Source organism: Apis dorsata, unplaced genomic scaffold (genome assembly GCF_000469605.1).
Source record: "Apis dorsata unplaced genomic scaffold, Apis dorsata 1.3 scaffold_113, whole genome shotgun sequence".
NCBI classification, from domain to species: Eukaryota; Metazoa; Arthropoda; class Insecta; order Hymenoptera; family Apidae; genus Apis; species Apis dorsata.
This window is the reverse complement of record NW_006263408.1, coordinates 373,996-396,465: the sequence shown is the minus strand read 5'-3', so window position 1 is coordinate 396,465 and position 22,470 is coordinate 373,996. Positions and strand designations below refer to the sequence as shown.

At 24.7% G+C, this 22,470-nt stretch overlaps 1 protein-coding gene across 3 annotated transcripts in view; it reads left to right on the top strand.

Annotated features, from left to right (window-relative positions):
- The window catches only part of LOC102677200 (farnesol dehydrogenase-like), a 51,560-nt gene that overhangs the window by 880 nt on the left and 28,210 nt on the right, over window positions 1-22,470 (top strand). Inside the window, exons 2-6 of one of the 3 annotated variants that reach the window (XM_006612461.2) lie at window positions 8,916-9,229; window positions 10,762-10,888; window positions 11,988-12,141; window positions 12,433-12,576; window positions 12,658-12,714. In XM_006612461.2, coding sequence (XP_006612524.1) covers window positions 8,916-9,229; window positions 10,762-10,888; window positions 11,988-12,141; window positions 12,433-12,576; window positions 12,658-12,699 — 781 coding nt within the window. In that variant the 3' untranslated portion in view covers window positions 12,700-12,714. Of the gene's footprint in view, window positions 1-8,915; window positions 9,230-10,761; window positions 10,889-11,987; window positions 12,142-12,432; window positions 12,577-12,657; window positions 12,715-13,539; window positions 13,674-22,470 lie in introns of those variants that run through there. The other 2 variants (XM_031508939.1, XM_031508940.1) reach the window with 2 other exon arrangements.

Sequence of the window (22,470 nt, the reverse complement as noted above, 5' to 3'; positions counted from 1 at the left end):
AAAAAAAAAAAAAAAAAAAAAAAAAAAAAAAAAAAAGAAAAAAAGAAAAAAGAGAAAAGAGAAATGAAAGGAATACAACGACGTAACGCGTAACTCATTATCGAGCGTATCTACGCGATAAAGGGCGGAAAATTATATTATTACGGAAGAATACGTGTGATAACAGTTCCTGTTGAGAAATTACCGGGATGGACGTCTGTTGTTTTAACGGAAGCTAAGGGAAAAGAGGAGTTTCCTTCGCTTTGCTCGTTAATCGCATCATCTCTCGGTGCGCATGGGAATGACGTGCATCCTGCGGGAACAAAGCGTTTCAGATATTACTTCCAATTTTTCTTTGCGAGTGTCTAACACTAAGGTAAATGAGATTCAATAAAATCGAGTTTTTTTTTTTTGCGATAATTCGAATTAAATGGAAGCTCGATCAATACATGATTATTATTATTCAACGTTTTTTATTCATTGTTCTTTACGAATCAAAGCTATTGTATAATATATACATAAAAAGTATATATTTTCACATACATATGCAATTATTATTTTATAATGCAAAATTGATGTATTGTAGCATAATTGTAATGGACTTTTCAGATTTTCCTATATTTGACAAAAGACAAAAAAATCTCGAGATACAATGAAGCCAATATCAGGATTCAATATTATTATTTGATAATTACGATAAATTTGATCCAAATTTTTTGCAATCAAACATTTTTACAATTTTTTTACAAGATATCCGTTGTAAATTTTGTAAACAATATATGGACTTGTATCCTCAAAATTTACCTTAATCGAAAATACAAAAATATTATAATAAGGATAATCATGAAATAATCAATCATGGAGAGCAAACAACGAAATCAGAAACAAGCATCAAAAACATTTCCTCGACAACAGCGGAAGAATCCTGTGAAATTTGTTTGCGCTGCGAAAGCGTTTAAATTATTCCTCGCCCAGCAATTAATCCGCCGGATGAAAGCATTTCTCTCTTTTCTCGCGTTGAAAAATACTCATGGATCGGATTACATTCGTGTATCTTTGTGGATGTGACGCGTCCACGATAATTCCCTCGCGCGTGGAAAGAAAAAGTGCAACAGTACCCAGTAACAAAACGATGCGGATAATCACGGCAGTGTTGAGAAATGATCAGAAGCATCTGGCAGTGGAAACGTGGAAGTGTAGCGGCTTGGACTTTCTTGTTGATTTCCTCGATATTTACAACGAACCAGAATAATACTGTCGGTTGGCTGGCCCGTGGTATTTGAATTTCTTAGGTACACAAATGGCGAACTCTCCGATTTTAATGGAAAACAAACCGGTATTATTCCGGTGGTATGGCGGGATTTCAATATTAAATGCATGCAAATAAATGTATCTACACGAGCGATAAATAGGATCTACATTTCGTCGAAATTTATATAACATTCCCGTTTCGCCCTCGAGATAAAATGAATTTTTAATGAATAAAATTATTCAAAGATTATTACTGAATATTTATTATACGTATATAATACTATATACATATAATATATTACAATATTAATATACTACAATAGAGCGATAATGGTTAGATTGCAGATTTTTATGCAATTTTTTTATATTTTATTAAAATCATATTTACATAAACGTCATTAAAAAAGTGATACTTAAATAGGAATTTGTTTTATTCCTCAAAGTAGTATAGTTTAAGTAGTATAGTTTGATTTTTTGTCTTTTTTGCACATCATCTGTATTCTATAGATTTGATATAGATTTAGATTTTGATTTAAATTTTACATAAATGTAAAAATATCTGCATTCTATTTAGTTATCATAATTAAAATAATATCTAAATTAAAATAATATTGCAAATAATAATAATTTGTCAATTTTGATATTTGTTTCATAAAAATAATAGGTTTGATAACAAAAATAAAGATTTAGAAATTACAAATCCTAATAGTTAACATGTTTGAGAACTTTAAAATTGCAAATATAAAAATTACCTATAATAATAAATAAATTTGTAACTTATTAATTGATTAATATTATTATAAATATATTTTCTTACATAATAATTTTATGAGAAATTTATTCCAATTTTAATTAATATATATATTTTTCTATTGTATTATATTTTATTCATTTATTAATAATTATATATTATTTGATATCATATATATAATAGACAGAAAAAAGAAATAAAATAATTACAATGTGAATTATATGCATCGTAATAAATAAATTGTAAAATAGTTGCAAAAATTTGCAAATAATTACAAAAAACTTTCAACTATAAATAATATATCAAATAATAAATCAACTTAAAATAGATTTTTAGAACTTCTACGAACTTTTGAACGATTTTACCATAAATTCACGATCACTGACATCGAGATTGTAAAAGAACTTATAAAAGTGAAATCCCGAAATCGACAAAACTCTGATTCGCATGAAAAATACCATCAGAATGATAGTGGTAGAATGGGAGAGGACTCGTATAATCACGGCAACGTTGAGAAATGACTTTGTTGGAGGAGCATCTGGTGCTCGGTACCAGGAAACGGGTAAAGCTTCCGGTTAGTTTTCTTGTTGATTTCCTCGCGGTGCCGCGCGAACGAGAATAATATCCCGGGTCTCAGGATCCGACCAGCTGCCGACTAGATCGATATACGCCATTGTTATTGCGTCTGAAAATCTGGTATCGTTTATTTGTAAAAAAATAAACTCATTGATTTTGAATACTATAGGATAAATCCGGATGAGATGATCCGGACATTTTTTAAAATGAATATATATATATAATATAAGTTTAACTACTAAATTTAATTAATTAATTAAATAATTAATTAATATCTAAACAAAAAAAATATATTTGCAAATGTAAATATATATAGATTTATATAATAATAAAAAAGAAAAAAAGAAAAAATAATTATAGATTTTGAAAAAAAAATAATTAAATTCTAAGGTCATCTCAGATTATTCAGTGAGATGAACTTTGTTTCAATGTGATCAGTATGATGGATAAAAAATATATGTTATAAGTTTAATAAAATAAAAAATTATTTTCTTTTTTAAAATGTTTCTATATTGTTTATATATATTAAAAAATTCTGAATATCCATCGTGAAATCATTTTTCATAAATCAATCATCGAATTTAATCATCTTGTCATCGAATTTAATATATGATTTTATTATTTCATATCGTATGTATTCAATATTATCATTTTTTCTCTAGGAATATTATTTTCTTATACTCTAAAATCTGAAAAATTTTCATTGATAAATATTACTCGTTTGAATCTTCCAATTTTTTCAATTGCAAATTTTTTTTCAAGTGCTTTTTTTTTATGTTTTCAAGAATTAAGAAAATAAGTAGTCTGTTTTCTGATTTGTTGAATTTTATTCATTAAACTGGGCTAATCTCATTCAATGATGTATCTCTATTTCAGAAATTTTTTATTAAATTCTGATTCTATTAATATAACGTATTAATTTTTATTTATTTAGGTCACTTATCTCGTAACCCAAGTCTTTTAAAAATCAAAAAGTAATTATATATCATTTGTTTTTTTAATAATCATACGATAATATTTCATCATACGATATATACCTAAAATTTAGTTTTTAAACATTATATTATGGATTGCATTTATCAAAAAATTATTTTTTGATAAAATATCAATTAAAGTGTAGTTTGAAAGATACATAAAAAGTTTTCGGAAATATATAAATTTTATATTATATATAATTTATCTGATTTTTAAATTAAAAGCAAATAAAAATGATAGTTATTTTGTACGCAATACACAATATAGTATCAAAAATAAATAAAAATCAAAAGAATGTTTTATACTTTTACGAAATCAAGCTATCTCATCCAAAATTATGTAATATACGAATATTTTTATATGAATATTTATACGAATATTTTTATATGAATATAAATCAATTATTGATTCTACAGAATTCGAATAATATAGATAAAATATTTAAAAAATGATTTTAAAATAAATATTGGCATACAAAAATATTTTTTGAAATTTATTTTTCAAATTATAAATAATATAATTTTGAATGAAGCGAAATGAATGGGTATATTAATAGATGTTATAAATTATTCATGATTTTAGTAATTAATGCGATATAAAAGCTAAAATAAGTATATTTTTCTCTCATATATTATAAATTTATCGATATATTAAAATGAATATATAAAATGATAATGTATTATTTCATATATTTAATCTAATCATATAATATCTAATCTAATAATATATTTATCTAATCTTTAATTTATTCCATATTTAATTCGAACTCCTTAGTGCAAAATTATTTTTAAGTATAAAAATAAAAAATATTATTTTCTGAAAATATTTTATTATTGAACAAAAATCTATGAAATCAATGAATATAATAATTTTTAAACTGTTTGCAATTTCAAAAAATTTATTGATCAAATTCAGATTTTAATAGTTTAAACATTATAATATCGAGAGCAATTTTTATTCACTATTAGAAATGAATAACAAAAAGAAATTTTGTCATTATGTTTCATTCTTATTTCTACTCGAACTTTAATCCGAATTACAATTCCCGTATTTCAAGAGCATGGTTTATCTCTCGACACAAGAACCGCATTCGCCATCAATTAGTAGTTTTTCCGTAAGACGAGAATCGAAAGATTTTTTTAAAGAACGTAAGACACGTATCTTGAAATTGTCCCATGAAATCTCTTTTGAGTCGACGCCTGATATTCCGGCCATCTTTTCAGTCGACAAATCGCATGCAGAAATTGATGCTACTGGCGTACAAGAGATTGCGACAGCACTCACGTCGTGCTTCACTTAAAACGAGTACATAGAGGTTGTAATAAAACCAGCAAATGCTGGCTATCTAATCCATAATAGCTCGTCTGGAAGTGGATATGGATATACAATGTTTTTGTATGTCAAACATGTATATATTACATGTAAGAGGAGTGGAATGCGGAAAAAGTCTGACTTTGAATAATGTCATAGATGATATCTTCTTTTATAATCCAAATAGAAAAAAATCTACTATTGCATAGAATTTCGTCTATATATATATGCATCCGTAATAATATATGCATAAACATGCATATATTAAAAACTATATTAAATACTTATCTTTTATGAATATATATTGTAGTGCCAAAAAACTAATATAACGATATAAAACTATTTCCTATAATAATTTGTAATAGCTATAATAAGTGAATGTATTTTTCGAAATATTTCAATCTCAATATATATCAAACTTGAAATTCTGCTATTGTTCATCTATTATTAGTATTTATTTATTAACATAGAGAATTTGAATTGAATTTCATGAATTCTTCGAATCCGCAGAACGCGAAAATAAGATATAGAACAAGGCGAAATTACAATAATCAAAATTACAATAACAGCAATATAAACATTATCTATCTAGAATATAATTCACTCTAATTTTGGTTTTGTTTTGTCTTATATTTTATTTCCCGCATATTTGAAGAATCTCTCTATAAATAAATATTAACTGTAATAATTAATAATTATTAATTATTGATTATACTCAATGTACTTTTGTAACTCATCGTTATATGTTTCTATATTGTATTTTTTAGAAAATAATAAGTGACATATTGTTATTGCACATATGCTGTCACAGGTGTATTGTATATAGCAATTATTTTTTGCAAATGTTTCAAAAACTAATATCAAGCAATTTTATGGATAAAGAAAAGTTAAATTTAACATCTTATTTTTTATTTCATATTTCATTATATTTCAAAATCATTAAAATTGATGAAAAATCCTCTTTTTCAAATAATTACCAGAATAATTATTATGTAAAGAATTAGAGAATTTGAACTAAATTCTTTTTTAACATAACAATTATGTTTTAATATAACACAAAAATAATTATTTATTGTGTTTTATTTCTTTTATGATGTTTTCATTTATTTTGTGACGATAATTTTTTATGAAAAATAATTATTATTATTTATGTTGCTATTTTTTAGAATATATATATACACATATAGAATATAAATATAAATAAGTAAAAATAGAAATAATATAAAATTATTGTATATACAAATATTTATTTATGAAATTTGCAAATATTAAATAATAAAAATAAAATATAGTAAAATCTGATATGTCAAAAAAAAAATTTTTTTAAAATTGAATTCATTAAATAATACTTATATAATAAAATAATAATATAAAAATTAATTATTTTAAAAAAATATAAATATAACAATATATAACAATAAATATCTTTTATAATGATTAATAAATAGTAATTTTATTTATATGAATTAATTTATAACGAATATATATTTTTTTAAGTTATTAAATTTTATAAATGTGGAAAAATTGGCGATAGTAACTTTTGACTTTTGAAAAACAATAATAATGTTTGAAAATAATATGCAATTATGATATATAATGCAATTATGAATATATGTTATAAACTTTAAAACTGTTATATTAAAATTATAATGAATGTAATGTTTGCTTTTTTAATGGTTTTTCAATCGATTATCAATTCTTATTATAACATATATTGAATACATTGTTTAGTCTAAATTATTTTAAAAATAAAATATAAAAAAAACATTAAAAGATAAAATATAATAAAAATATTATTAAATTAAAAAAATTAAAAAAAAATTTATTTATAACTCTAGAAATAATGAAAAAAAAATTTACATATCTAGATATATACAAAACGAATACATATCATAATGAATTTTTTTGATAAGATTAATATCATATCATAATTTTTTAACATCTAGCAAGGTTTTCTATTAATCTAAGATTAATTTGTAAGTCAAATTGATAATAGTTCGATTTCATATGATTCATACATATTATATATTGCTATTAATAATTCATATATACTGAACTTAGTATAACGCGTTTCTTTCGCGAGTGAAGACTGAGAATTGTGATTACGAGTGACTGTGATGTGTGTATATTATATTATATTATTAAAATTAGATACATAAATATTATTAGAAAATTAGATTAAGTTACTTTTTTTAAATTTAATTATTTATTAATGATGATGAAACAATTGTAGAATATCAGAAATTTAAATTGGGATTATAAAAATTTTATTAATAAATTCAAAACTGATTACTTTTTTATATCGGCATAATGATTTCTTTTATCATTTTCTTATCGTATGCTATATTTGAAATATTCTATGTAATTACAGTGAGTTTAAAAAGTGTTATTGTTACTTTTTTTCATAACAAATTTATATAAATAATTAATATATAAATATAAATTATTTTATATTAATTATTATTTTTAGTAATATATTATTTACAAAAATAATATATAGATTAAAATTTTTTAATAATGCATAACAAAAAATAATACATATATAGGATACTTAAATAGAAATGAATAATAGAATACTTAAAGAACATAAATGTCTCCGTTATTTTTGAAAAAAATTTTCATGATATGTTTGCATTATTTTAAGAGAGAAATCTGATAATAGTAGAAAGAATTTTGTTTTCAGAATCTTTTTTATAAAATTTCAAGATTATCGGTGATTTTTTAAATAGAATTCTACAATTGTTTTTTTTATATTCTTATGAAGTAATAAATAAAATTCAACTATTTTAATAATTACTTCTATTTAATTCTGTTTTTGATTATTAATCAAATGATATTTAATCAAAAGAAGATTTACATTAAATTTTTGTTGTTATCGAATTATTATTAATTGATAGATTTCTAGTGATCAATTTGCATTAACTAAACATTTATAATGTAAATTGGAATTATGAAGTGGCCTGCCTGTTATAGGATTTGTGTATTATTTGCATTATATCCTGTTAATAATTAATATTTTATATTCATATTATTTTTATTTGAATAATTTTTAGTTTTTATTAAAATTAAAATAAAAAAACCAGATGTACGAGTATTTTTTTGATCTACTTGAATCTCCTGATATGAAAGTAATAACATTTTATATAATTACAACGACTTCAGTTTAGTTTTTTAAAAAAGGAAAAAAAATATAATATCATATTGTCGGAGAAATCTTCAATCAACTTCTAAAGAGATCGAACTTAAATAGCAAAAAATGTTTTAAATAAATTTTAAAAAAAAATTACAAAAATTTTAATTGGCACTTCTAGATTGTGCATTTTAAATATGGACTTATGATGTATTATATTCATAATTAAATTTAAATTAATTAATAAAATTTATATAATCCTAATCTAAAATTTAATCTATATAAACTGATAGATAAACAAACAATTTATTTACATAATAAGCTATTATTAAAAAAAATTTTTCATCATCATCCACCATGTATGCTTATTAATTTCTCTCATTAATTGCAATTTTTTCTTCAAATAATCTAAGTTCAAATAAATAAATTTGTCATACATATAAATCATATTGGATTGGACGTAATACATTAGTTTATTGTAGATAACAGAATACATTAGACTGACGCTCAATTTTAATTTAGATAATAGAATCTCGGTTAAAATTAACGATTATTGATAATAAGTTTGAAAACGAAATTACATAATACAATTCAGGTAAATAAATAGATTGTAATTTTACAATAAGTTATTTTTATAGCATCGCATAATTAGAATATATATACATATTCATGATGATATATGCATAACATGATATGTAAACTTTTGATTCAAATCTTCGATTTTATTTGATTTAAAAAAAAAAATTGTTCTTAATTTTTCCCAAAAATTAGTCTGGAAATTTAGAAAATTTAATAACTAAATTTATTTCATAACAGATTCTTTGTAAAAAATAATCCACGAAAATAATATAAGTAAAAATAATCCTCGTAGAAATTTAAATTCAATTTAATCTAATTTAATATTCCTTCTAATAAAAAATTTAATTAATCTAATTAATAAAGAATTATGGAACGCTGGGCCCACAAATGCGCGATTGTCACTGGTGCAGCATCGGGCATAGGAAAAGAAATCACAATCGCTCTTCTGAAGAATAAAATAAACGTACTCGCATTAGATGTGAATACAGAAAAATTATCATTGTTGAATCACGAGTGGATGCAATTCGAAGGATGCAATAAATTATGTATAATGCGTTGCGATACAAGCAATGAGAAGGATCTAGAAAGATGTTTCTCATTTGTGGAAACTGAATGGAACTCTGGCGTGGATATTATGGTAAACAATGCTGAAGTTATAGAACTTTCACGCATCATTGGTAAGATAATTCACAATAACTGTAATAAAAGAAAAAAGAAGCAACATGTTTGAATATTTATTCAAAATGCACAACCAATAATTTTTATTTATTTTTTTTAAATTTATTTTTTTAATATCAATTATCAATTTTTATTTGATTATTTTTTGCGATATCTGCAAATACTTTTATATAATAATAATTAATCATTATATTGATATTGAAATATGAAAAATCTTAATACAAATTATTTTTTTTTCTCCTTTTTTTTTATAAATATGGAGTAAAATAAGTGAGTAGTCGCTGATCATATAATAATCGTAATTCATAATTTAATTAATTTTCAAAATTGAGCTCTGAATTAAAATATTCTTCTTCTTCTTATTTTTTTTTTTATAAAAAATTGCACTCTGTTTAATTGTATTGTAAATTATAATTTATTCTTCACATTAAAGTTTAACTTGAATTTATTTTGATTGAAAATATATCTGCATTTATGAATTTGACATGACTTTAATTGTAAAACATGTGATAATTCAATGGAAAATTTGTATCAAAAGTTACAATAATTGTGATTTGGATTATCGAAAATTCAAATTCATTGTTTTCAAAATATTAATAAAAAAAAATTATTGTATCTACTATATTGAACTTTATTTATACATATGTATCCGTGACGACATTTGTATCATACTACTTATCTACTATTTCTACAAATATATTATATCGTGATAACTGACATTCAAAACTATGAATTCACGACAATCTGGATCAGAATCATTATAATTAAAGTGTAAGTTTTTACTTATTGACTTATCAAACTTCATCTGACTTGTTGTTTTAATAATTAAAATATGAATTTAATGATTAATCATTACTATTATTTCTATTATATCTATATATTCAATTATATATTACATATTATCAAGACTCATATACTTTCTACATATTCAATAATGATGCATAAAGAATGCATAATTATTTTTAACAAATTGTATTTCTGTCAACTAATATAATATAATAATTAATAATTATAATAAATAATTATAAAATATTTCCATATAAAAACAATAGTGTTAAATAAAATGAAAATTTAATTTATTAAAATCTTCATATATAGAATTCTCGACAAAGTGAGAATTAAATCTTCTCAAAATAAATAGTATTCTAATAAATAGTATTTATTAGAAAAAAAAAAAACAAGAAAGAAAGAAAAGAAGAAAAATAAATATTTTTGAATTTCATTTCGAATTTCAAAGAACTTCAAAGTCTCAAATTCGACTTTTGTGATTCTAAAAATTAAGTTTCGATCTATCTCTGTCCTTTATTCAAAATATTACTAACTTCTTTTTTTCATCATCCTATATGAACGATAAAAAGCATAAGAGTTACTTATACTGGAAAAAGAGACTCGTGGAGGGGAGGCTCGTTACCTTTATACGCTGTGTACAGTTGGTCCATAAGGGACGAGACGGGTCGAGAGTATTACGTTTGGAACCTCGTTCGCCTGCTCGTTGGCGCATTTTAAAAAATTCCATAAATTACACTTGCAGAGAGCGACAGGGCGGCATTCGAAAAGCTGTTAAATATTAATGTCCTCGCGACCGCCATGTGCATCAACCGGGCGGTGCGCTCAATGCGCCAACGAAACGTCGAAGGGCATATTTTCAATATCAACAGGTATTGTTACTCGCGAGCCATGTCTTGTTCGTCGATCGTTCATCCCCTTGCATTTGAACCCTTCGCGCCCACATTTTATTTCGTTTGTTTCTTGCAAATTTCGTCGAGTTTACTTTCATGCTTTATTAATTTACTCGTTAGTTGTTTACGAAATATTATTTAATTAAAAAAAATTCCTTTTTAGATACCAAAATGATTTTCAATATTAATTTTTCAATTTAGTACTATTTAAATCTTTTGAATTTTATTAAAATAATACATCTCAAAACTTTTATTAGACTCATTATAATTATTATAATTTTTATGATAATTTTGAATTTTTATGATTTTTTTAACATTATTGATAACTATAATTAAATAAATATTATAATATGTATTTATTTTGGTTATTTTTTTTAGTTTTTTTTTATCGTATATATTTTGTACATTTTTAAATATTTAAATTTTTCATAAATACATAAAAAATCAGTAAAAATATAAAAATATAAATCAGTAAAAAATAAACTCGATATATTCTAATTTTCTTTAAATATTTTTATGATACCTTATTCATATCATTGTTATATAACAATGACATAACAATATAATAAATAATTTGAAGAAAAATAATTTAAATTTTTAAATTAAAAATGTTTTTAAAAATTCAAAGAAGTCCCAAAAGTCTTAGAATATTTCATAAAATCATCTTCTTCGAGCGTGAACAAAGAATGTTTCAACATTTGTGACGGTCAAGAGTTTTCAGCTATTATTCCGTTAGCAAACTCGTAAGCTTTATGGAAACCTTCCATCGGAAGATTGAACACGCGACGAAAAATGTATGTCAGAGGGGAAAAAAAAAGACGCTTGTTAGAGGATCGTATTGTTTGAGAAAACGTTCGGAAATTTTCCTTGTCTCTTTTCCAACAAACTAAAAAAGAAGAAAAATAAAAATAAAAAGTGAGTAAAAAAAAAAAAAAAATACGAAAAAGGGGGGAAAAAAGAGGATTGACGCTTTTAAGACCGAAACAAACGTTCTAGCTGTTTTCGCTCGAAGTCGATTTGAATAAAATGCCATCCAAATGGGCGGCCTGTTGAAGAAATTTTTTGTTTCGCACGGCAGCGTACTGGGACGTAAAATTCCGACTGCAGTCTTTTCGGAAATCGATGGTTGTAATGGCTGGAACCTGTACCCGGTTTGCAAACATGCCAATGTTACATTAATGCAGTCAGTAAAACAAGAATTGATAGACATTAAAGCACCGATTCGAATCACCGTAAGTTCGCGTGAATTCCATCCAGTTGTAAAGACTTTGGTCAATTTTTCGAAAAGATGTGTCATCACCGATTTCAATAACATTAAAATACATTAAGAATATTATTTTGAAAATTTATTTCGATAAATACGATGAAAAGGTGATCATATTTGTAAGAATGTAAGATCATTGAAATTAACGGAGGAAATAATTTTTCGATAAATTTACTAAGTCTTTTTATGGAGTTTTTTATTTTGATTCTGAAGAAAAGTCTCTCTTGTTGATTTTAATGTTCTTCGTTTTTGTTCGCAGAGTATCAATCCAGGTTTAGTTGAAACGGATCTATTCAAACATTCGCCCCATGTAATGGAAGTTATAAAAAATATGCCGATTCTTAAAGCGGAGGATATCGCAAATGCTGTGATCTATGCCCTCAGTATGCGACCTGAAGTGCAAGTAAGTATAGCTAGCAAGCTGTCAAGTTTCGAATAAGCTGAATTGATTGCTAGAGCTTATTGAATGCAAATTGTTATTCAGATGAGGGAAAAGAACATCATGCAATACCGACGGATTTTATAATATATCAAATTCTTTTTTCTTATATTTTGGGATAGAAACGATAAAAATTAAAATTTTGTCCAATGCTAATCAATCATTTGATTATAATTTCTAAAATCATTGATTATAATAAATTTAAAAATTATAATAAACTAAAAAATATAATAAATTTTTTAGTTTAAATGATTAAAATAATATTAAAAAGACATTTAGTCATTAAAATAAAAAATTCTTATTTAAAATTATGTTAAACAATAAGCAAAATAATTAATATTTTTCTATGCATATTTTTTCCATATATTATTTTATTTCAGAATTTCACAGATTTTTTTACGGAAAGAAATGGAAAAAATAAAAAAAATTTAATAAATATTTAATTTAATTTTAGTTATCAGGTTTAATGTTTAGATAAAAAATAATTATTTTGTAATGATTTTAGACTATGATTGAATATATTAAAAAAAATTTTCATAATTAGAATTTTTTATCATTTTGAATAAAAACAGTTTATAAAATAAAAAAATTATTCTTTCAACTGAGAAATAAAAAAGCAATTTTAAAATATAATTTAAAATGTATCGAAAATAAAAATATGCAATAAAGAAAAATAAAGAATGGAAAATATTAAAAATAATAAAATAAATATGTCATATTTATTGTTTGAAAAAAAATTCTTAATATCTAAGGAAGAAAATGAAAACAAATTCAATAGTCATTTTCATCTTATAAATGAGTCCAAGTCGAATTAAAGTTAAAATAGAGAATTTCTCATGACTATTAACAATAGGCAAATAAGATCGAGCAATCAATTTTAAACAAAGAATATAACATGATATAATAAATTCATTGATGAAATTCTAGATTTCCGAGATAACTATTCAACACAGAGACGAAGCTTAATATTTTCAAATTATATTTATAATTTTAATTTCCATTCAAATTAATTCACATAAAATTCTAGTTTATATAAAAACTTGGTAGTATATGTAATATCATAATTTGTAATTAATTATGATATTAAAGAGATATTAATATATATATATTTGTATCAATAAAATTTAATCTGTATAAAGTTTTTATCCTCTTATTTTTAACTTGCATTCTACTGAAACAAAAAAAAATTTTATTATTTGTTGTTATTTATTTCAAAATATGTCTAATATTTTATCTACAATATAACAATGTCATAGAGAAAAAAAATTTGGATTTTATTGCGATTTTTCGTCCTGCTATTGATATAACCAAACAAAGCTTGATTTCTCGTGAAAGAATAATATAAAAAGAAAGAATAAAATGTTTTCACTTTGTTTTTTTTTGTGTTAATATTTATGTAATCAAATTTGAAAAATATTTAAACTTAGATAAATTAATTTATTAGATACAAATGAATTAATGAATCAGTAGAAGATAATTCTACATATAAAAATAAGCAAATACAATTTTTCTCATCGATTGTTACAATTGTTACAATTAAATAAATTATTGATACTAATACTCATTGATAATATTTATTCAACGATGAAAAAAATTTTTAATCTTCTTATTAAAGTAAACAATTTTAATTGAAAAGATAATTATTATTCTATAATTTTTTTTTTTTTATTTTGATTATCCTCCTTATTTACGAACGACCGATAATTTAAAAAAAAAAAAATATATATATAACATCGTGAAAAATATTCCTCGTTATCACAAATGATACTTGACCTATTCGTAATCAGACCTATTTATAATTCGCGCGAAACGATCGACACTGGTGTAAGCGTTTCATTTCGAAGCCAGATTACGCGCTATTGATTACAAACTGTGAATTGGCGATACGCAGCCGCACCATAATTACAAGGCTCGTGGCTCCTTAGGATTCAATGATTGATGCTATTATTGGGCTACGTGATCGGACTCGGTATTAATTCGTGAGCAACAGTTGCTAACTACAAGTCTTCCCCCTTAACCAATGATCGGAGGGGGGCTATCTCTAATTAGCCGTAATTATCATCGAACAGCGAGAAAGGGGGGGAAGTGGAAGGGAACGTTCCAAAGCGTGCAACGGGGGCCCCCGCCATTAAATATTCCGCATACGTGGCCAAAGCATATTTCTTGCGTTGATTAATGCGCAGGCCCAATATAATTTACGTAATGCGTTCGCTAATAGACCGCGGCTCGCGATTTCGTTAAATACACGGGGGCGCACTCGAAATTTCGATCGCAATTTATCGCGGACGCGGAGGACGTCAAACGTCCACGCATTAATTGACCGATTCACTGCGAGGCCAGTGAAAATTCAATTTCCGCAGGAACAGGACGGAAGCTAATACTCACCGTTAGTTTTCTTTCCAATTTTTTTTTCTTTTTTCTTTTATTTATTTATTTTTTTTTTTTTTTTTTTTTGTGAATCGTGAATGTTTTCGAAAGGAAGTCAAACGGGAGTTTCGTAACGTTGTTGAAAATTTAATTTATTGCGTTAACGTGTTCACTGTTGGATCGGTGGATAGTGATCGATGTAGAAGTTTGGGTTAACGGTATCTCTTTCGTTTTATATATATATATTTTTTATGTATATTTGATTTATTTGTCTATATAGATACAGATATCAATATGCAAATTAAGTCCTTAGATTTTATTTTTATGGAAATCTATGAATGAAATTTATAATTCATTAAGAATATTTAATTAAGTTGTTTTCTTGACTAAGAAGTTAATCTTTTTACTGAAATTTTTATGTAAGATTAAATTCATTATTTATGTAATTAAAATTATTTTAATAATAATAATGAAGATATGTAAATAGAAGGAACAGGATTAATTATATATTATTCGATTTTTAGTATGAAAACAAAAAGAGAGTTAAAATAGATAATAAAGAGAGTTAAAATAGATAAATATATTAATATGGCCATGTATTGTAAAAGTTAAAATAAAAGTTTCTCAATGCTATAATGTAATAACAATATTAATACTAGTAATATAAAAATATACTTAATAATAATATACTAATATATTAATAATATACTAATATATTTAACTTTTTGAGATAATTAATATTCATAAAATTTTAAAATTTATAACTTAAAAAATATTCCTTTATGAAGATTTTTGAAGAATGAAAGTCTGAAGTCAGGTATAGAAAGTATACTTTTTTTAAGTTTTTATAAATGCTTGCATATAGCAACTTTTAAAATATGAAATTTTAATAGTTTTCTCGATATACTTTGCAATTTTCTATAATAAAAATATAAACTTATATTAAAGTAAAATTAATATATTCCTATAATGGAAAAAAATATATAAATAAATTGAATCGAATTGTTAATTTGATAATAAAAAGTGCGAATGAAAGGATACAAAAAAAAAAGCACAAAGTTTTACTACAACAAAAGTAACACTCGATGAGCTTGGACGTCAATGTACGAATGTATATTTGCTCAACGATGGGATGCACGCAAACTTCCGACAACCAAGGCAAAAACTCACATTGTGCACAGTTTTACCGTCACCCGAGTATCTCGGTGCACGAGACAGTTAAGGTGTCAAACAACTTCCAACGAGCTTCGAGTAGTTTAGAATTTCGTGCTTCCAACTTGCACGCTATACTTTTCACGGTTAATAACTTTCCACCTTTTTAGCTGTTTAGTAATCTGTCATAATAAAAATGCGATTTACGAAAAAGTTTTTTATACTCGTACAGTAAATTTTTCGCAGGACATTTAGTTGAATCTTTCGTGTTATGTCAGAAAGTTTAAAAAATTCTGTATTAGACATGAAGTGTCTCTAAAAGAAAAAAAAAATTTTTTTTACTCTTTCTTTCTCTTATCCTCTTGTATGTATAATACTTCAATAATTTCAACTGTACATATTGATTTTATAAATAATTTAATATGTAATTCAAATGCAAATATGAAATCGATGTTATATACTTGTTTGTATACACGTATATGTATATGAATATTATAATAAAAACAATTGAAAATCGATTTTTGGTAATTATTTATTTTCCCAGAAAAATAGAAAAATATTCTGAAAAATATTCATCTTTATTCTTTCTTCAATTTAGATTTAATTTTCTTTAAGACAATTTTGTAATTATGTATAATTATTATAAAAGAATTTCTTACATCAAATGAAATTTGTGAATTTTACGATAAAAATTCAAGAATTATTATGTTGTAAAGCTTTCTTAATTAAATTACTAAATTTTTTAACGCTTCAAACACTTCATAAACAGAATTGAGAATCAAAGCGAATCCATTATATCGTGACTTGATTAAACTATGCTATTCCCACAAGATGCAAAAAATTTCACGATCGATACGCGATATGGAAATTTTTCGCGGCCTTGCGAAATTCCTGTTAAATTTTATAGACCTCCTGTGATTCTTTCACCGTTACATCAACGATATTTCCAATCATCGATCTTTTTTTAAAAAAAAAGATTTTATTATTAAAAAAAAAAAAAAAAGGAATCAATGAACAATTTCTATTTTTCCAATGCCGATCGTTGTATTTCCATTCCAGACGAAATTCGATAGAAAATTTTATTGGATTCAAATTAGTCAGTACAAAATTAATTATAATAATAATAAGTAAGTAATAAGTCAATTATACTCATACATAAAATTGAAAGATTCTTACAATTATATAAATATATATAATTGTAAGAATCTTTCAATTTTATTTTTGTCATAATACATGAACTCACATCGATACACATTGTATCTTGTATACAATATAATATAATGCTATTCATACAATTCTGCCATCTTGAAAATACAGATAACGATGGTAAATGTTATGAGACAGCATATCAAATTCTACGTACTTTGATAAAATAGTTATCTGTAAACAATGCTGAAAGCAAAAATATAGATAAAGAAACTAGAAAAGTGGGGACTTGAGACTTTAAATTTTATGTAGGGCTACCAAAATATTTTCGATAATTACTTAAAATGGATTTCATCTTTAATTTTTAAACATGTGGAATGTTTTCAACAATTTTTTTTCTATAAATATAATGTTGTTTGACTTTAATTAAGTAAAAAATAATTTTTATTTTGCATATGTATATTTGTGTACATTAACATGCTATTTATCAATTATCATGGCAGCTGGCATTCAAAATATACATATAACTATGTGAGATAATTACTCACTTAGTATCTATTTATAGAGTTTGTGCATCCAACTAAAAGGATCAAGATATTTCAAGCGCATTAAAATCTATGAGGAAGTAACTTTTTTCAACTAATTTATTCGTTATGCTGGCCGTTGCATATGAAATGTGCAATTATAAAAGGAATAAACAAAATAATGATCTCATACTGACATCGTTACGAACATAATATATATATAAACAAAAATTCATGATGTAATGGTGACAATTTTTTGCAAAAAACATATTGAAAATTAAAATTAAACGACGGTTACATATAAAAAAATTATTTTAAACATTGATTTCTACAATAATATATTTAAAAATCATCGAAATCGAAGGTGATATTCACTTTAATTTTTTTAAATACAATATTATTTCGAAATAACCAATCGTCTGGTTCAACATAAACACATCATTATCTTCACTTTTTTGTTTAAAGTCATAAAATGACTAGATTCGAAAACGAATAAAAGATCCATGAAAGTCATAAATCTTTACATTTAGAATTCTTTTAATGACAAAATAGATAACATTCTATTCTTTTTTAAAGATCGACATCATTGCTCGGTTGATCATTTTATAATTTAGCGCTATTTCGAGCCTCTTGCTTGTTTTTTCTGTGTTTTTTCACTTCTCCTATCTAAAAACAAATCTGAATAATATATTTGATCCATAAAAACACTTACGACTTGTTTATTTCGAATGATACTATATCAATACTGTGATTACTGAATTTAAAACACAAAATAGCCAACAATAATTTAGGAAAATAAAAAAGTGGAGAAACGACATTATACGTCATTATACTATATGATTTTGAATCAATCTCAATAAAAAAAAAGAAAACTCTTATCCTAGAATTACACGATACAGTGACTCAATTTCATACTATCCTATTCTCCAACTTTACTACTAGTTATTTCCTCTCACATACTGGCAATTCTATTATATACATGTATCTTCGCATGTCATTATCGAAGTATTGACGAAATGAAGAATAATAAAAAAAGAAAAATTTTGAAATAACATTGTATCGTCATATTGGTTTTTGTCTCATTGCTCTATTGGGTAAGGGTAATTATTAATAATGGGGACAATATGTTAAATTAATTTATATATTTATTTTTCAATCTATTCCATTGATTACTTTCCATGTCTAGAAAAAAAACATCGATATTTTGCCAAACAATTTGGCAATGTGGAAAATTGGAGAAAAATGAGGACGAAAGTCGCAAGAAATCGGATACTGCACTAAAGAATGATAAAAATGATCGATAAAGTCGTCTTATCCTGCGGTCGCCGCGGATCCGGCATTTAGGAATTTATATTAAAATATGTAAATTTATCGATGCGGGCATATTTGAAAACAGATAAATTATGCCGGCCATGTATCGCGTTCCCATGGTAAAATATATCGACGCCGGGGACGCGCAGCATTGGAGGGGGCCAACGGAACCAGAGTTCCTCGCATAACGGCACGTTCTGTCGTCCGGCAGAAATACAATTTATGACGATCATTGTGTAACGATCATAAATTATCTTGTTATTTACGTTCCCGTCCACTACTGATTTTCTCGTCTCTCGTATTTCTTTCGCCATTTTTGTGTCATCCGCGATTCATCGATCTCGAAAATTAGTCGATTTTCGATCGAAAAGCGCGTCAAGGTTGTTATTAAACGATTATTGAGAGACGTTAGTTAATTGTTGTCTCCTTCAATTTTGTTAATTAATTTATTTTTAATTTGTTTGAAATTTCATGTATATTCAATTTTAATGATGGAATTAAATTATAAGAATGTGCTTATCTATTCAATATGCTTGTAAATTTAAATTAAATTCAACTCAAGAGATTATTATTAGTAAGGTAGAGAATATTATTAGTATGGTATAATGAATATATATAATTATTGAATTATAAAAGACAAAAAAATATATTTTATTGAAATCTTATAATAAATTTAAAAAAATTATATAAAATTAAATAGTAAACAGAATTTCTATAATTTTATTTTGACTTTTCCATTTGAAACTCTTAAAAAATATTAAAAATATAATATTTTAAAAAAAGTTTAAAAAATAATATTATTTATTTATTTATAAGATGTATATGTCATTTCTTAATTAACGATTAAATCAATGTATGAAAATTATAACCATATAAAATAATTTTCAAAGATAGCTAAAAAAATTGATTTTTTAATGAGCGAAGAATTTCTAATAAAATATTTTTCAACATGTATATAATCCTACCATTATCCAATTCCAGAAAGATACAATCCAATCTCATTCGTAACTATTCGAAATGCATTTTTCCTGTTACTTCCAATTGTTTCTGTTTGACGTATTTTCCAGGAAACAAAAACAAATACCGATATTTAATTTTTCTGTAACATGAAACGCAACAGTGAGCACTGTCACGAAGTGATGCGACGATTTCCTGATGACGAGGGAGAAAAAAAGGTATAAATTATTGCATTACAGTATGGAGAAAGAGATAGATAAATAAATAAAAAGATAAGAGAGGAAAAAGAGAGAAAGAGAGAGAGAGAGATTCAGTTATCGTAAAATAAATTAAAGTCTGTAAAGAGGTTGGTTAGTTTACTAAAACCAAGTAAACGTATCTCGAGGGTAACAGGTAAGCTCGAGATGCGTGCAAGATTCGTATCATCCGATTTGCGAGACGATGTTTTTTGCTAACCCGAAGACTTTTTAATTCTTGATAAATGTTAAAAGCTTTTAAGCTTCGCCGTTTCTTATTTACGCTTTATCAACTATCCTCCAACTTTAGAAACATCTTCAATATTTTTGTAAACATCCTTCTGAATATTTTACATTTTCGAAAAGAAATATCCTTATGATTTAGTCATTTATCCTGAAGTTTAAGCAACGTTTCTCAATTTATTAAGGATATTTAATATAAATGGTTACTCTTGTTGTAAGTTTCTTGTTTGGATTATTAGATTACTTGTGATAATCGAACGCGACGAATGGCAGACAGACAAGTTTCGAGGAGGCTCTTTAACTTAACGTTAACTAGATTCGTTGCTTAATAACTAGGATACACCGTGAATTCTAAATACCGTGCATTATCAAACTCTAAAGTGGAACTTTCTGAAAACTGTAGAGGTTTAGTTCGTAGACTTCCTGAAATAGCCACTGACAATTTCATCCCCACGAGGATTGTAATCCACGTGGTGTGGTAGAAATAAAAGGAAACAGGAAGTGCGTTTCACTCTTGGATTGTTAGTTTCTCTTTATCTATCCAGAGACACGAATATACAATTCGATAACTTATAAAAGTTTATATTTTTTAAACGTATATGATATAAGAGATCAATATTTTTGAGATGTCAATATTTAATTCACATCGAGCATAAAAATTAATATTCATTCTGTGTTTTTATTCAAAAATGGAAAATTTATACATTACACAACGGAAATGTAATTGTAAATTCAACTGATATATATGTACATCTGGAATATACTAGTATTGTTTTGTTAAATGTGCTCATAAATTTTTTATTTTGATTTTTTGAATATTTAATGTTTCTTAATAAATATAGAGATTTTCTTGCTAATTAATTAAATTTGATCCAATTGCAAATTAAATGAAAACAAAAGTTGATTGTTCATCTCACGTCAATACTTTTAATCAATAATCGATCGATTGATTTTAAAATTAATATTTTAGAAATACATGATCGATTCTTAATTAATCTTTTGTAATTTTTTTTCCTAATTAATTTTCAATCTATTCTTGTAACAAAAAGATAAAACATATAAAAAAATTTCATAGTTTTTTTATAAAATCCAATAATCATATTTTCTACATATATATTTCAACTAATATAATAATTATAAAAATACAATTATTAAATATATTATATTTATATTTGTACTATACCAATATTATATCAATTGCAATTAAAGGAAATAATAAATGAAAACCATTAGGAAAAATTCGTTTATTGATTTTCTGTTTTTAATAAGATTTAATAAAAATAGATTCCTTTAATATATAAAATTAATAAAATAAAAAACTTTCAAAAAGTTCCAAACAATAATAATTTAAATCATAAATAGACATAACTAATAATAAACGACGAATCCAAAATTAAAAAATAGATCTATTAAATTTTTTCCCCTGATCTTCATTTATTATGACATATATACTCAATTAAAGTATAAGTTTCGCATCATAAGATAATATCTACCTTTATACTAAAAATTGATACTAAAAATGCAAATAAAACTGAATAAAAAAAAAAGATATCATTAGAATGTAATTACCGTAAATATTTTCAATTGCATTGGTTAAATTTCCCCACAACTCTTCACTCGAATGTTAAAATTTCTGAAATGATTAAATGTAGGAAACCAGCGATATCGAGGTAATGGCATGTCAGTTTTTCGCGACAAGTTTTGACCGATAATTGGACTCGCTTTCAGAAATCGACGTAAACGAACGCGAAAAACATGTTGAGTTGGCGAACTGAAATTAATTGCGCCTAAACACGTTTCGTTCGTATTTATAATGCTGCCTCTGTGTGTATACTACTCTATTATCGAGTTGTAAGTTTCCGCAGATTCCGCGAATTCCTCAATTTGCAAGAACCACCTTCCCTTCTTGGGGACAAACATAC